General features: G+C 38.2%; 1 protein-coding gene across 4 annotated transcripts in view; it reads left to right on the forward strand.

The window, feature by feature from the left end:
* Positions 1 to 15,260, forward strand: part of LOC108292637 (transient receptor potential cation channel subfamily C member 4 associated protein) — a 78,813-nt gene that overhangs the window by 8,100 nt on the left and 55,453 nt on the right. For all 4 annotated transcript variants that reach the window (XM_017513643.2, XM_037733092.1, XM_017513662.2 and 1 more), the window contains exons 2-3: positions 3,631 to 3,759; positions 5,929 to 6,045. In XM_017513643.2, coding sequence (XP_017369132.1) covers positions 3,631 to 3,759; positions 5,929 to 6,045 — 246 coding nt within the window. The remainder of the gene's footprint in view (positions 1 to 3,630; positions 3,760 to 5,928; positions 6,046 to 15,260) is intronic.

The following is a 15,260-nucleotide window of genomic DNA, read 5'->3' on the forward strand; positions in this document are numbered from 1 at the left end:
TTTTTTTTTTTAGAGAAATCCTTTGAAGCCCTTCATTCTTCTACTGCAGTTTAGTAGTTTAGTTACTAGATCTGCTGTATAGCAGCTGGTCATTTTGCAGATGTTCTCTGTGTACTTGTAAAGAACATGTAGAGAGCATTTACTAGATATAACGCTCAAGGTGTGTCTGTTTTGTTTGTGTTAAAATACTCTGTATTCTCACTAATTTCTGTCGCATATATCAGTTTTTGAAAGAGATGTGTAAAATCTCCCATTATGTTTATGGATTTTCTTGTTTATCCTTTTAGCCTTGTCAGTTTTTGCTTTATATATGTTGAAGTTTTTATTAGATATTTTCAAATTTAGGACTGTTACATTATCCAGATTGCCATTTTTATCCTTATAAAAGTACACATCTCTGGTAATAGATTTTTCTTTGAGACAGAATCTCACTCTGTCACCCAGGCTGGAGTGCGGTGGCGCGTTCTTGGCTCACTGCAACCTCCACCTCCTGGGTTCAAGCATTCTCCTGCCTCAGCCCCCCAAGTAACTGGGATTATAGGCCTGCACCACCACACCCAGCTAATTTTGTATTTTTAGTAGAGACAGGGTTTCACCATGTTTTGAACTCGTGGTCTTGAACTCTTGACCTAAGTGTTCTACCTGTCTTGGTCTTCCAGAGTGCTGGGATTAGAGGCATGAGCCACCATGCCTCGTCTGGTAGTGTTTTTTCTTTGCTCTTGCTGATTTTAATATAGTTATACCACCTTTTGGTATATGTTTACATTGTGTATTATTTCCCATTCTTTTACCTTCAGCTTTTCTGTTTCTCTGGTAGGCGGCATAACAAACTTTGTCTTTATTTTATTTTTATGTTCATTATTTAGTTTTAATAGCAGTTTTATTGAGATGTAATTAATCTATTGCACAAGTCATCCTTTTAAAGTACTAGCTGGTAAACCAAGGAGATAAAAGGGTAAAAAACAAAAGAAAAATGAATTGTACACGTGAGTGGTTTTTACTGTATGCCCAAAGTTATTCATTTGCCATCACAATCAATTTTAGAACATTTTATTACCCAAAAAAGAAACTTTGTATTTAGTAGCTGTTAATCCCCAATTCCCCCATCCCCACAGCCTTTGCCAACCAGTAATCTTGCTGTCTCTGGATATGCTTATTCTGGACATTTTAAATTAATAGAATCAAACAATATGTGGCCTTTTGAGACTGGCTTCTTTTTGTTTTTATTTTTATTTTTTAAGATGGAATCTTGCTTTGTTTTTGTTTTTCTTTCTGTTTTGAGACAAGGTCTGGTTTCATCGCCCGGGCCGGAGTGCAGTAGCACAATCTTGGCTCACTGTAACCTCCGCCTCTCGGGCTCAAGCCATTCTCCCACCTCAGCCTCCTGAGTAGCTGGGACTACAGGCATGTGCCACCACACCTGACTAATTTTTGTATTTTTTTTTTGAGATGGGTTTTCGACATGTTGCTCAGGCCGGTCTTAAACTCGTGAGCTCAAGTGATCTGCCAACCTCGGCCTCCCAAAGTGTTGGGATTACAGGTTTGGGCCACTGTGCCCACGTTTTTTGATTTAGCATAGTGGTCTCAAGATTTATCCATGTTGACCAGGCACAGTGGACATGTTGTAGTATCAGTACGTCATCATTTTTTCTTCCTGAATAATATTCCATTGGATGGATAGACTATTCATCAGTCGATGGACATTTGAGTTGTTTCCACTTTTTGGTTATAATGATTTTTTTTTTTTTTTTTTTTTTTTTTTTTTTTTTTTTTTTTTTTTTTTTTTTTTTTGGTCTCACTCTGTCACCCAGGCTGGAGTGTAGTGGTGCTGTCATAGTTCACTACAGCCTCAGTCTCCCAAGCTCAAGTGATCTTCTCAACTCAGCCTTCTGAGTAGCTGAGACCAGAGGTAGGCAGAACCACCCTTGGCTAGTTTTTTTTTATTTTTAGTAGAGATGAGCTCTCGCTATGTTGCCCAGGCTGGTCTTGAACTCCTGAGCTCAAGCAATCCTCCTGCCTTGGCCTCCCAAAGTGCTAGGCAAATGTTGGGGCAAAGAGTTCATAATACTCCTTTATAATCCTTTAAAGTCCATGGAGTCAGTAATAATAACTCCTCTTATATTAGTGATTTGTGTTTCTTTGTTTCTTGGTAAGCCTGTTTAGAATTATCAATTGTATTGATCTTTTTAAAGGACTAACTTTTGGTTTTGTTTTCTCTCTTAATTTTCTGTATTCAATTTCAGTGATTTCTGCTCTCACTTTAATTTTTTTCTTCTGTTTGCTGTAGGCTTAAACTACTCACGTTTCTCTGGTTTACTAAGGTTGACAGACTGTTCATTATAGATATTTCTTCTTTTCTAATATATGCATTCAGTGATACAGACTTCCAGCTTATTACTGCTTTTGCTGCATCCCACAAATTTTGATAAGTTGTATTTTAATTTAGTTTAAAATATTTTATCTGTAAGAGTTGATTTGTCATTTTTTTTTCTGGCAGTTCTTTTAGGCAGTTTTTGCCTCATATATTTTTACATGCTGTTGTTAGGTGCATACATGTTAAGGATTGTTACGTCTTCTTAGAGAATTGACCCTTTTGTCATTATGAAATGACCCATTTTATTCCTGATAAATTTCTTTTTTATGAAGTCTGTTTTGTTTGAAATTAATGTAACTACTCCAGCTTTCTTTTTACGTGATTTATCTCTCTCCATCCGCTTACTGTTTTTTTTTTTTGTTTGTTCCTTTTTTTTTCTTGCTCTGTCACCCAGGCTGGAGTGCAGTGGCACAATCTCAGCTTACTGCAACCACTGCTTCCTAGGTTCAAGTGATTCTCCTGCCTCAGCCTCCCGAGTAGCTGGGACTACAGGCACCTGCCACCACGCCTGGCTAATTTTTTTTTTCTGTTTTTTGGAGAGATGGGGTTTCACTGTGTTAGCAAGGTTGGTCTCTATCTCCTGACCTGACTCATGATCCACCCACCTCAGCCTTCTAAAGTGCTGGGATTACAGGCATGAGCCACTGTGCCTGGCCTTTCCCCTTTTAGCATTTCTGTATGTATATTTAAATGAGTTTCTTATAGACAGCATATTGTTAGATCTTGGTTTTTTGGTCCATTCTTATAGTCTGTCCTTTGATTGGTTTGTTTAGACCATTCATATGTATTTATAGCAATTATTGATATAGTTGGATTGACACCATGTTTGTTTTATTATACTTATTCTTCGTTTTTTCTTCCGTCTTTTCCTGCCTTCTGTGGGTTTAACTGTGCCCTTTATATGGTTCCATTATTTTTTGTCTCTTAGCATATCAATTCCTCTTCTTGTAAAAGTACTTTTAGCAGTTGCCCTAGAAAGTTATTCAGTTTATGTTTACAATGAGTCTGAGTCCACTGTCAATTATACTGTGCTGTTTGTGAGTGGTACAAGAGTATTTCCCCCTCCCTCCTATTACTTACAACATAGTAATAGGCTGTTGGGGAGGTTTTGAAGATTTCTAGAAAGAGGACTTTTATAGTAGTGCTTAGAGAGAAATTTGTAACTCTTCTGGGTGGGTTTGGAAGTCAGCTGCTCTCCTCTGCCATGTCGTCTATTACCAGTAATACAATAATATGTGTTCTCTTTTTTTTGACAGTTCACTGAGACTTTTTTGACAGAGAGGGACAAACAATCCAAGTGGAGTGGAATTCCTCAGCTGCTCCTTAAGCTGCATGCCACCAGCCACCTCCACAGTGACTTTGTTGAGTGTCAAAACATCCTCAAGGTAACTCTTAGGGACCTTGGAGGGGCTGTATTCAGGGCCTCCAGGTGACAAGCTGTCTGTTGTATTTTTTCTCCTTCTGTTGGCTTTTGAAAATAGCCTGTTTTTACTGTGTGAGCTATAGAAAATTTGAGAAATTCAGAAAAAGTATGAAGAAGAAAATAAACATCACCTATAATCCCATCATCCTGAGATAAACACTGTTAAGTTCCCTGAGCTATCCTTCTGGGCTTTATCTGTGTTTATTTTGTGACAGTGCTCGCTTAATTTGGGAGGTCAATACTATGTGTGTCCTGCTATTGGAATGACATTCTTTTTGAAAAGAGTTTAAAAGATCTCATATTGCTGAAGGCTTGTGGAAGGGGCCTTGTGGTTGTTGAATATTATTACTAACAGAAGATTGAAGGGGCCAGGTTTGATGATTGGGAAATGAGTGGAAGGAGCTCAAAGACTTTATGCTAGGCTAATTGTTGTCAAACTGGAGTGTGTTTGTGAATCACCTGGAGGGCTTATTAAAACACAATTCTGGACCCCACCCCTAAATTCTGATTCAGTAGGGCTGGAGATACCTTATCTAAACTTCATCTGTAGTTTGGATCTAAATTTGAATTTAGAGCACCAGCTCTAATGCAGTTAAAACCCATGTAAGTTATATTGAACATAATGAAACTGAATACATAATGTTCTTCAGAGGTGAAGTTGGGATTATTAAATCACATAGTGTTATTTTAAAATGTAATAGAAACTAATTAACCTTAGTGTTTACCTTTAAGAAGAGACATTTCATATTTTGAATCTTCTCACAGTCTGATAGAAATAAAGCTTTTTACGCTTTTCAAAGGATTGCACATTATCTGATTCCTGCAAAATCTCTGCGATATGAGGTTTGTGTATCTTTGCTATGTGATCATCATTTCTTTATTCATTCAATAAATACTTTTATAGTGTTTTAGGTTTTCCTACAATACTTTTTTACTTTTAGCTTTTTTCCATATGAACAAAGTATTCTGGTGTCCTCAGAGTTTGAGAACTACTACTGTATGTGTACTGTATCAAATACTTACGGTGTCTTGGAATCTGTGGGAAATACAAAGTGGGATCTGTTTGTGTTGTCTTCAAGGAGCATTTAGTCTAGGGAAGAAATAGCATAGATTTGTAAATAGGTGCAAAGCAAAAGTGCTAAATGTTACATATAAGTTATAGGTTTTTTTAGGGGTCTGAAGAGCATTCTTCTGGTTGGGGGAAATCAGGAAGACTTCCTGCAGGAGATGACATTTGAGCAGTGACTTGGTCAGAACTAGTCACCCTGAAACCTAATAGCCTGAAGTAACAAGCATCATTTATCTCAACAATTCTTTGTTGATTGAATGGCTCTTCTGCTTCATGTGCTGTTAGGTAGGGTGGTACTGAGATATCTGGAATGTCCAAAATGGTCTCTCTCACATCCCTGGCAGGTTGGTGCTGCCTGTCAGCTGGAGGTCAGCTAAGGATATTGGTCTTAGCCTCAGTTCTTCTCATGGCCTCCAAATTTGGCTGTTCTCACAGCATGATGTTTGGGTTCCAGGATGGCAGGAGCCATGTCTGCCAGGTTTTTTTTTTTTTTTTTTTTTTTTTTTTTTGGAGACAGAGTCTCTCTCTCTCTCTTTTGCCCAGGCTGGAGTGCAGTGGCTCTATCTTGGCTCACTGCATCATCTGCCTCCTGGGCTCCAGTGATTCTCCTGCCTCACCCTCCCGAGTAGCTGGGATTACAGGTGTGTGCCACTGTGCCCAGCTACTTTTTGTATTTTTAGTAGAGATGGGGTTTTGCCATATTGGCCAGGCTGGTCTTGAACTCCTGGCTTCAAGTGATACACCCGCCTCAGCCTGCCAAAGTGCTGGGATTACGGGGATGAGCCATGCACCTAGCCTACCAGGCTTTCTTAACGCTTATGCTGGAAGTGGCCTAGTGTTGCTTCTACCACATTCTGTTAGCTGAGGTGTGTCATACCAGCCCAGACAGTGTGAGAAAGGGCTTTACAGGGGCCTGAATACTAGGAAGTGTGGTTCATGGGGGGTTTTCTTTGTGTTCATGGGAATTCAAATTGGGACTAAAGCTCAAACTGATGTTTTAGTGTCTGGTCTGTGTTGGTTACTAAAACAGAATGTCTGTATGTACTTTTTTTTGAAAACTAGGAAATTTCTCCTCTTCTCTCCATGGAGGCTATGGCATTTGTTACTGAAGAGAGGAAGCTTACCCAAGAAACCACTTATCCAAATACTTATATTTTTGACTTGTTTGGAGGTGTTGATGTAAGTTGCTATTTTTTATTACTACTACTGTTACTACCGCTTAATGGTTTGAGAATTTAACTTTTGAAATAGGTTATAGGAAAGATTTCAGAATTTATAACATTTCAGATTTTAACTTTTAGAAGCTTAGTGGCATTGATGTGTTGAAGCAGCATAGTTTTTACTTTCGAAGAATTCGTTTATTGAAATTGGTATTTACCTTTTTAAAAAAATACAAAGTGAAAAGTCCATCTCTCAGTTTTCCAGTGTCCTCTTCTCAGAAACCCTTGTGATGACTAGTTTCTTGTGTGTCCTGCTAAAGATGTTCTGTGGTGTATGTGGGTGTGTGTAAGTAAATATTCCCCACCACCTCCACCTTAGTTTATTTTCTCCCCACATAGACTGATACACCATATACACGCTATACTCTCTTGTACCTTTTTTTTAATTAAACAAATTTTTAATGGCTAAATAGTGTTCCCTAGTGTGATTGTGCCATAATTTTTTTTACCCAGGCCCCAGTTGATGGGCATTTAGAATTTTCCACACCATTTCTCTTACAAGGTTGCAGTGAAGATCTTGTACATATTTTTGTATACATGTGTGTGTATATACCTTTGGAACAAGAACATGTGTTTTTTATTGTTTGTAAATCTGAAGTTTACCTACCTAAGAAGTTTTATCAGTTTATATCCCCAGTAAAAAGTATGAATGTCGGTTTACCCATACCATCACGAGTATACTGTGTTTATGTGTATTTTTATGGGCTTTGTTGCTGAAGTATAACCTTCATACAGAAAAGTACACCAATAATTACCACAAAATAAATTCACTTTTGCACTCCCACCCAAATTAGGATATAGAACATTACCAGTACCCAGAACCCCCTTTCAGCAAACAGTATATTTTAGGTGTTTACTTAGCAGATGTGAGAAAAATGGTATTTTTCCAGTTTTTTAAGCCAGCTTTATTAAGATATGGTTCACATACCATACAGTTCACCCATATGTGCAACCATCACCACAGTCAGTTTTAGAGCACTTTCATCACACCAAAAAAGAAACTCCATGTGTTTTATCTATCACTCTGTTACCTCTGTGACCTCCTCCTCGTCTCCCTACAGTAGTATACTTTTTGTCTCTATAGATTTCTCTGTCATGGGCATTTTGTATAAATTCAGTTATATAATATGTGGTCTTTTATGACTGGCTTCTTTTCACTCAGCATAATGATTTCTAGGTTCATCCGTATTGTAGCATGTATCAATACTCATTCCTTTTTATGGCCAAACAATATTTCATTGTGTGGATATGCCACACTTTTTATTTGTTGAGGGACATTTGGATTGCTGCTGCCTTTTTGCTGTTATGAATAACAGGGCTATAAACATTCTTGTACAGATCCTTTGTGGACATGTTTTCATTTCTCTTGGCCATATACATACCTAGGAGTAGGTAGAGTTGCTGGATCATTTGGGTAACTGTATGTTTAATTGTTTGAGGAACTGTCAGAATGTTTTCCCAGAGGCCACACCATTTTACATTGCCACCAGCAGTGTATGAAGGTTTCAGTTTTTCTGTATCCTTTTCAACACTTTTATTATCTGTCATTTAAAAAGTTACCTAAAATTTTTTTTAAAAAAATACTGAGATGGGGTCTCTCTTTGTTGCCCAGACTGGTCTCAAGCTCCTGGGGTCAAACAGTCCTCTAGCCTTGGCCTCCCAAGCGCTGGGATTACAGGCATGAGCCACTGCACCAGCCCTGTAATGATTATAGCCATTCTAGTGAGTGTGAAGAGATAGCTCATTGTGGCCTTGATTTGCATTTCCCTGATAACCACCGATGACCATCTTTTCTTGAGTTTGTCATTTGTGTATCTTCCTGGAGAAATGTCTATCTCCTTTTTCAATTTCTTAGTTGAGATATATCTCTTTAGAATATTGTGTTGTAAGAGTTCTTTATAAATTCTCTGCATAGTTTTTAAAACTCATTCTTCTATGACTGAGATTGGATATTTTCTCTAGTGTTTGTAAGTAGTTTTCTGCCAGTTGTCTGTTTTGCATCTCTTTCTATTTGGTTATTAGTCCTTTTTCCTTTTAATTTGTAAGTGCTCTTGACTTTTTAAAGTCCTTTGTTTGTGGTTTTTTCCTTTTTTGAGAATTAAATTTTGACTTTGTTTTTTTGTTGTTGTTGTTTGTTTTGAGATGATGTCTCTCTCCGTCACCAGGCTGGAGTGCAGTGGCGCGATCTTGACTCACTGCAACCTCCACCTCCTGGGTTCAAGCGATTCTGCCTCAGCCTCCCGAGGAGCTGGGACTACAGGCGCTTGTCACCATGCCCAGCTAATTTTTTGTTTTGTTTTGTTTTGTTTTAGTAGAGACAGGGTTTCACTATGTTGGCCAGGATGGTCTCTATCTCCTGACCTCGCGATCCGCCTGCCTCGGCCTCCCTGAGTGCTGGGATTACAGGCGTGAGCCATGGCACCCGGCCTGACTGTTACTTTTAAATTAGAAATGTTTAATTTTTAGATTGTCAGATTGATCGGTCTTTTACTTTGATGACTTCAGAGTTTTGGTTCATGCCTTTCCCACTATTGGATATAAACCATGTCTATTTCTTTCTAATGTTTTACAGTTTTTATTGTATATGTTTAAACCTTATTTTGCCATTCGAAATTTATTTTGGTGTAATGAGTGAAGGTTTAGGATCTGACTTTTCTCCCCTGTATATTTGCCCTTAACTCCATTACCTGAAGCAAACATGAGGGAGAAGACATTTCCAGGTATTGTGGTTAGTCTTTATCTTGATCTGTGTGGTGATTGTAGAGGAATGGTGTTCAATGTGTAAAACTGTACGTGAGTGATTTGTTCTCTTAGCCAGATGCAGTGACTCATGCCTGTAATCCCAGAACTTTGGGAGGCTAAAGCAGAGGCGGATTGCGTGAGTTGAGGAATTCCAGACCAGCCTGGGCAACATGGCAAAACTCCATCTCTACTAAAAATGCAAAAAATTAGCCAGTTGTGGTAGCACATACCTGTAGTCCCAGCTGCTTGTGGGGCTGACGTGGGAGGATTGGTTGAGCCCGGGAGGTTGAGGCTGCAGTGAGCCAAGATCACACCACTGAACTCCAGCCTGGGTGGCAGAGCAAGACCCCTATCTCAAAAAAACATTGTACTCTTTACAGTATCACATTATATTTCAATTTTTAAAGTGTCCTTTTGTTTAAAGATAATTGTTTTCCACTAAAGTAAAGATTAAGTGTGACATCTGCTTGCATGTCATCAGCCACAGCCTTTCTTCTTCTTTTTTTTTTTTTTTTTTGAGACGGAGTTTCACTCATGTTACCCAGGCTGGAGTGCAATGGCACGATCTCGGCTCACCGCAACCTCCGCCTCCTGGGTTCAGGCAATTCTCCTGCCTCAGCCTCCTGAGTAGCTGGGACTATAGGCATGCGCCACCATGCCCAGCTAATGTTTTGTATTTTTAGTAGAGACGGGGTTTCACCATGTTGACCAGGATGGTCTCGATCTCTTGACCTTGTGATCCACCCGCCTCGGCCTCCCAAAGTGCTGGGATTACAGGCTTGAACCACCGCGCCAGGCGCCTTTCTTCTTTAACTACTGCTCAGTATTCCCCCTCCACAGCAGTGTTGGTGGTCCTAGAGCATTTACTTACTGGGCCAGCTCAAGAGACCCTTTACTTTTGAATTGTTTCATCAAGAAATCTACTCAGAACTGATGTATTTGTGGGAGGAAAAATACTAATGTAGGTCTGTAGCCTGGTGTCTATTTGCAGTGGAAATGTGGCTCTCTGTAGTAGGAGCCTATTCCATCTCAGGACATCTTTAGATCAACTGTTCTTGATTTTTGAGGGTTTTCTCTCCTGCTTTGAGTTAGGGCAGCTTCTCCAGGAATCCGTCATTTTGTAAATGTGGGCTCCTGCTTAAGTCATTATCCACCTCACTGACCTTCAGTTTGGGTGCATTTGTTATGGACTCTCTTGCTATCCTGATGCTGCCAGTATTTTCCAAACAGAGCTTATCATTTCTTCTTCTGCTAATAACTAGCAAGAACCCAAAGTAAGCCTGTCTTGGCCATGCTGCCCAAAGCTCAGTGGGATCACTCCTTGTCAACCTGACCCTATCCATAACATGATTGTGAAAACTATATCTTAGAGTTTACAAAGTAGATGCAAAGTAAATAACCAAGTGAAGTGAAGCAGACGCAGAGCAAGCTCATCTGCATAAATTAAATGAGTATGGAGACTATGGTGGAGTAGAGAGTGTGTGCCTGCTTTTATGGAGGAAATGACTCTTCCTTTCCCATTATGTGTTTTCCTGAGAGGCTGTAGGAAATCTAGATTTGTAGGTAAAATTCTTCCAGCTTTTCAGAGGTGTGGGCCAGTTGTAAGCCATTGCTTGGCATTCAGGAACTTTTATTCATTGACATAGTCTGTCTTCCTTTTGAAGTGAATTTATTTGAAATACATTCCATGCACTTGACCATCTTACATCTTGCTTGGATGAATGTGATCTCTCTCTGAAAGAATTTGTGTAATATACTTGAGAGCTTTAAAAATTACTACTCATTTTACCCTGTTGTTTCTATTTCTGTGACTCTCCTGAAGACATAAGTTAAAATAAAATAAAAATTTGTGTACCAAGATGGTTAGGTGTAACATTATTTGTAATGACTATCTACTGGGAGAAGGTAATGGTTATTCTATTTTGTTGAATTTTGTGAAGTTGTTAATATAATGCTAAAGTTATAATAACATGGGAAAATTTGTGATGAAAAGGGCAGGCTATAAAATCGTGTATACTCTATAATAATTACTCCACTTAAGGATGACCTTAGGTCTCTATTACACAAAGCAAAGCAGGCTTACATTCAGGGCAACTTTTGTTGTTGCCCCAAGTCATAAGACTTCTTTCTTTTCCCTCCTACAAGTGGAGTTAACATTAAATATGATGAGCAGAAAGCTGAGCCTAGTGCTACTCTAGAACTGACAATCTGTGGTGTAGTGGTTTAGGAATTTTATTTTTAATCTGCTGCTTCAAGCTAAAACAACACATCTCTCTTAATTCAGGATGTTGAATTATAGTGTCACATTCATGCCAGGAACAATCTCGTGGCATGTGGATTTACTTTCTAATGATTTGTTGCTGGTTTGAGATGAACAGAGGCTTTCTCAGACCCTCAGGCTAAACTTTCTAGTCTCAAAGATTTGCCTACTGGCTTTTTAATTTAAAAATGCTATGGAATCTTTTTTCTTCATTTGGCTTGAGGTGTCTTAGGCATGCTGTATAAGTATTGGCCTATTGCTAGAAAGGGGTAGAGGAAAAATTTTTTCATTTTTGTTCTGTGATAGCTCCTAGCTTGATTTAAACAACGATAAAAAATATGTATATAGGGGATGTCTTTAAACATATGGGCTTAATCATATTCTCAGCATATAGATTATTTTTAAATGCTTTAATATATTTAAGTGGAAAATGGGCTTTTTTGGAAAACAAAGGTCCTCATTTTGAAAGGAAAAGGTGTTTGTCAAGGAAAATGTGAAATACTGTCTTGTCATCTGTCACCAAAATTTAGCCACTGCTAAGATTTGGGAGTATTCCTTTCTAATCTTTATTTTTTTCTGTTTATATGAACCTAGAATTTGTTTAACAGAATTTTTTTTAATAACAGCTTTTAAAAATTGTTACAATTATTTTGGAGATGGAGTTTTACTCTGTCGCAGGCTGGAGTACAGTGGTACAATCCTAGCTCACTGCAGCCTTGAACTCCTGGGCTCTAGTGGTCCTCCTGTCTCAGTCTTCTGAGTAGCTGGGACTACAGGCTCGTGCCACCACACTTGGCTAATTTTTAAATATTTGTTTAGAGATATGGGGGTCTTGCAGTGTTGCTCAGGCAGTCTTGAACTCCTGGCCTTAAATGGTCTTCTTGCCTCACCTTCCTGAGTAGCTGGGATTTTAGGCACAAGCCACGCTGCCTTCCCAGCAGTAACAGCTTTATTGAAATATAATTTACATATCGTAAAGCTAACTCTTTTATCCACGCATCAGCATTGTGCAGTGATCACCAGAACGATTTTATCATGCCAAAAAGAAATCCTGTACCAATTAGCAGTCACTCCCCATCTCCACTTCTCCCCAGCTCTGGCAGCCATTAATCTGTTTTATGTCTCTATTATGAAATATCCATAATGTCCATAATATGACTATTGCATCAGTCCATTCTTATGCTGCAATGAAGAAATACACAAGACTGGGTAGTTTATAAAGGAAAGAGGTTTAATTGACTCATAGTTCCATATGGCTGGGGAGGCCTGAGGAAACTCACAATCATGGCTGAAAGCAAAGGAGAAGCAGGCACCTTCTTCAAAGGGCAGCACAACATAATGAGTGGAAGCAGGGGAAGTGCCAGACACTTATAAAACCATGGGATTTTGTGAGACCACTTGTTATCACCAGAACAGCATAGGAGAATCCTCCCCTATGATCCAGTTACCTCCACCTGGCCCCACCATTGACTCGTGCAGATTATTACAATTCAAGGTGAGATTTGGGTGAGGACACAGAGCCAAACCATATTACCTGTTATGGATATTTCATATCAACAGAATCATGCACTATGTGGCTTTTTATGTCTAGCTTCTTTGAGTATGAAGTGTTTTATTATTTAAATAATAACTTTTATTGTTTAAATGATCCAATTTAAAAGATACAATTCAGTTTTTTAGTATAGTCAGTTATACCACTATCACCACAATTGATTTTAGAACATTTCCATCACTCCAAAAAAGAAACACCATATTCTTCACTAGCTACTCCCCATTTTCTCTCAAGGCCTCCCTCCCCTATCCTTAGGCAACCACTAATCTGTTTTCTATCTTTATAGATTTAATTATTCTGAACATTTCACATAAATGGAGTCATACAATATGTGGTCTTTTGTGACTGGCTTCTTTTACTTAACATAATATCCTCAAGATTAATCCATGTCATAACATGTATCAGTACTCCATTCCTTTTTATTATCAAATATGCTGTTGTATGTATAGATCACATCTTGTTTATCCATTCATCAGTTGATGGACATTTAGGTTGTTCCCACTTTTGGCTATTATTAATAATCTGCTATGATTAATAATGCTACTATGAACATTGGCATATAAATATTTATATGGACATGTTTTCATTTTCTATTAGATTGCCTTATTAAAAAAAATTTCCCGGCCAGGTGCAGTGGCTCACGCCTGTAACCCCAGCACTTTGGGAGGCTGAGGCAGGCAGATCACGAGGTCAAGAGATCGAGACCATTCTGGCCAACATGGTGAAACCTGTTTCTACTAAAAATACCAAAAAAATAGCCGGGTGTGGGGGGCATGCACCTGTGGTCCCAGCTACTCAGGAGGCTGAGGCAGAAGAATTGCTTGAACCCAGGAGCAGAGGTTACAGTGAGCTGAGATTGCGCCACTGCACTCCAGCCCGGAGACAGAGTAAGACTCTGTCTTAAAAAAAAAAAAAAAAAAAATTCCCTTGGTATATATCTAGGAGTAAAGTTGCTGGTAACTCTGTTTAATTTTCAAGGATCTGCCAGACTGCTTTCTGAAGCTGCTATACCATTTTACATGCCTACTAGCAGCCTATGAAGGTTCTAATTTCTCCACATCTTTGCCAATAGTTACTGTCTTTTATTAGCCATCCTAGTGGGTATGAAGAGATATCTCATTGTGGTTTTGATTTGCATTTCCCTGATGGCTAATGTTGATCATCTGTTTATTGGACATTTGGAGATTGGCTTTTGGAAAAATGACTGTTCACCTGCTTTGCCCATTTCTTGATTGGGTTGTCTTTTTATTGTTGAAGTTGTATTAGTTTCTGGATACTAATTCCTTGTAAGGTATGTAATTTGTAAATATTTTCTCCCATTAAGTAGCTGTCTTTTCATTCTCTTGACGGTGTCCTTTGAAACACAAAAGTCTTTAATTTTGATGAAGTTCATTTTACCTTTTGTTGCTTGGATATTGGTGTGCATCTAAGAAACCATTTCCTAATCCAGGTCACAAAGATTTATCTATGTGTTCTCCTGAGAGTTTTGTATTTTTTCTCTTACCTTTAGATCTTTGATACATTTGCGTTGATTTTTGTTTATCATATGAGGCAGGGGTCCAGTTTCATTTTTTTGCATGTGACTATCCATTTGTCACAGCACCACTTTTGAAAAAACTACTCTTTCACTATTGATTAGTTTTGGCAAACTTGTTAAAAATCAACTGACAGTAGACACTTGGATTTATTTTTGTATTTACAGATCAAGCTTGTTTTGGCCGTTATGCATCCCTGTATTTGTGAATTTCAGGATCCACTTGCCAATTTCTGCAAAGAAGCCAGCCAGGATTTTGATAGTGATTGCATTGAATCTGTAGGTCAATTTAGAGAGTATTATCTTAACAATATTAAATCTTCTGATCCATGAACCACAAGATAGCTTTCCATTTTTTTTTTTAGGTTGTCTTTAATTTCTCTCAAAAATGTTTTGTGGTACAAGTCTTGCACTTGTTAAACTTATTTATAAGTGTCTTACTGTTTTTGATGCTCTTTTAAGTGGAATTGTTTTCATAATTTCAGTTTTGGTTTGCTTGTTGCTACAATTATGGAAATACAGTTGATTTATGTATATTGATCAGGTATCATGAAATCTTGCTGAACTCTTGTTTATTGGCTCTAGGTTTTTTTTAGTGGATTCCTTTGGAATTTTCTATATTTTAGATTGTGACATCTGCAAATAAGAGTTAATGTCACTTACTCCTTTCCAATTTGGGTGCCTTTAATTTCTTTTTTTATGTTTCCCTAATTTCCTTAGTTAGAACACTCAGTGTAGTGTTAAATTGAAGTAGCGAGAGTGGGCATCTTTGTCTTTTTCCTTATCTTAATCGGAAAGCATTTAGCTTTACTGTTAAGCATGATGTTAGCTGTGCATTAATAAAAGCCCTTTATCAGGCTGAAGAAGTTTCTCTGTGTTCCTTGTTGATTGTTTTTTATCATGAAAGTGTGTTGGATTTTTTTCAAATGCTTTTTCTGCATCTGAGATGACCATGTGACTTTTGTCCTTTGTTCTGTTGATGTGGTGTATTATATTGATTTTCATATGTTGAGCCAACCTTACATTCCTGGGATAAATTCTGCTACTTCATCATGGTGTGTAGTCCTTTTTTTTTTTTTTTTTTTT

This window comes from Cebus imitator, unplaced genomic scaffold, assembly GCF_001604975.1.
Source record: "Cebus imitator isolate Cc_AM_T3 unplaced genomic scaffold, Cebus_imitator-1.0 Scaffold18, whole genome shotgun sequence".
In the NCBI taxonomy this organism is placed as follows: domain Eukaryota; kingdom Metazoa; phylum Chordata; class Mammalia; order Primates; family Cebidae; genus Cebus; species Cebus imitator.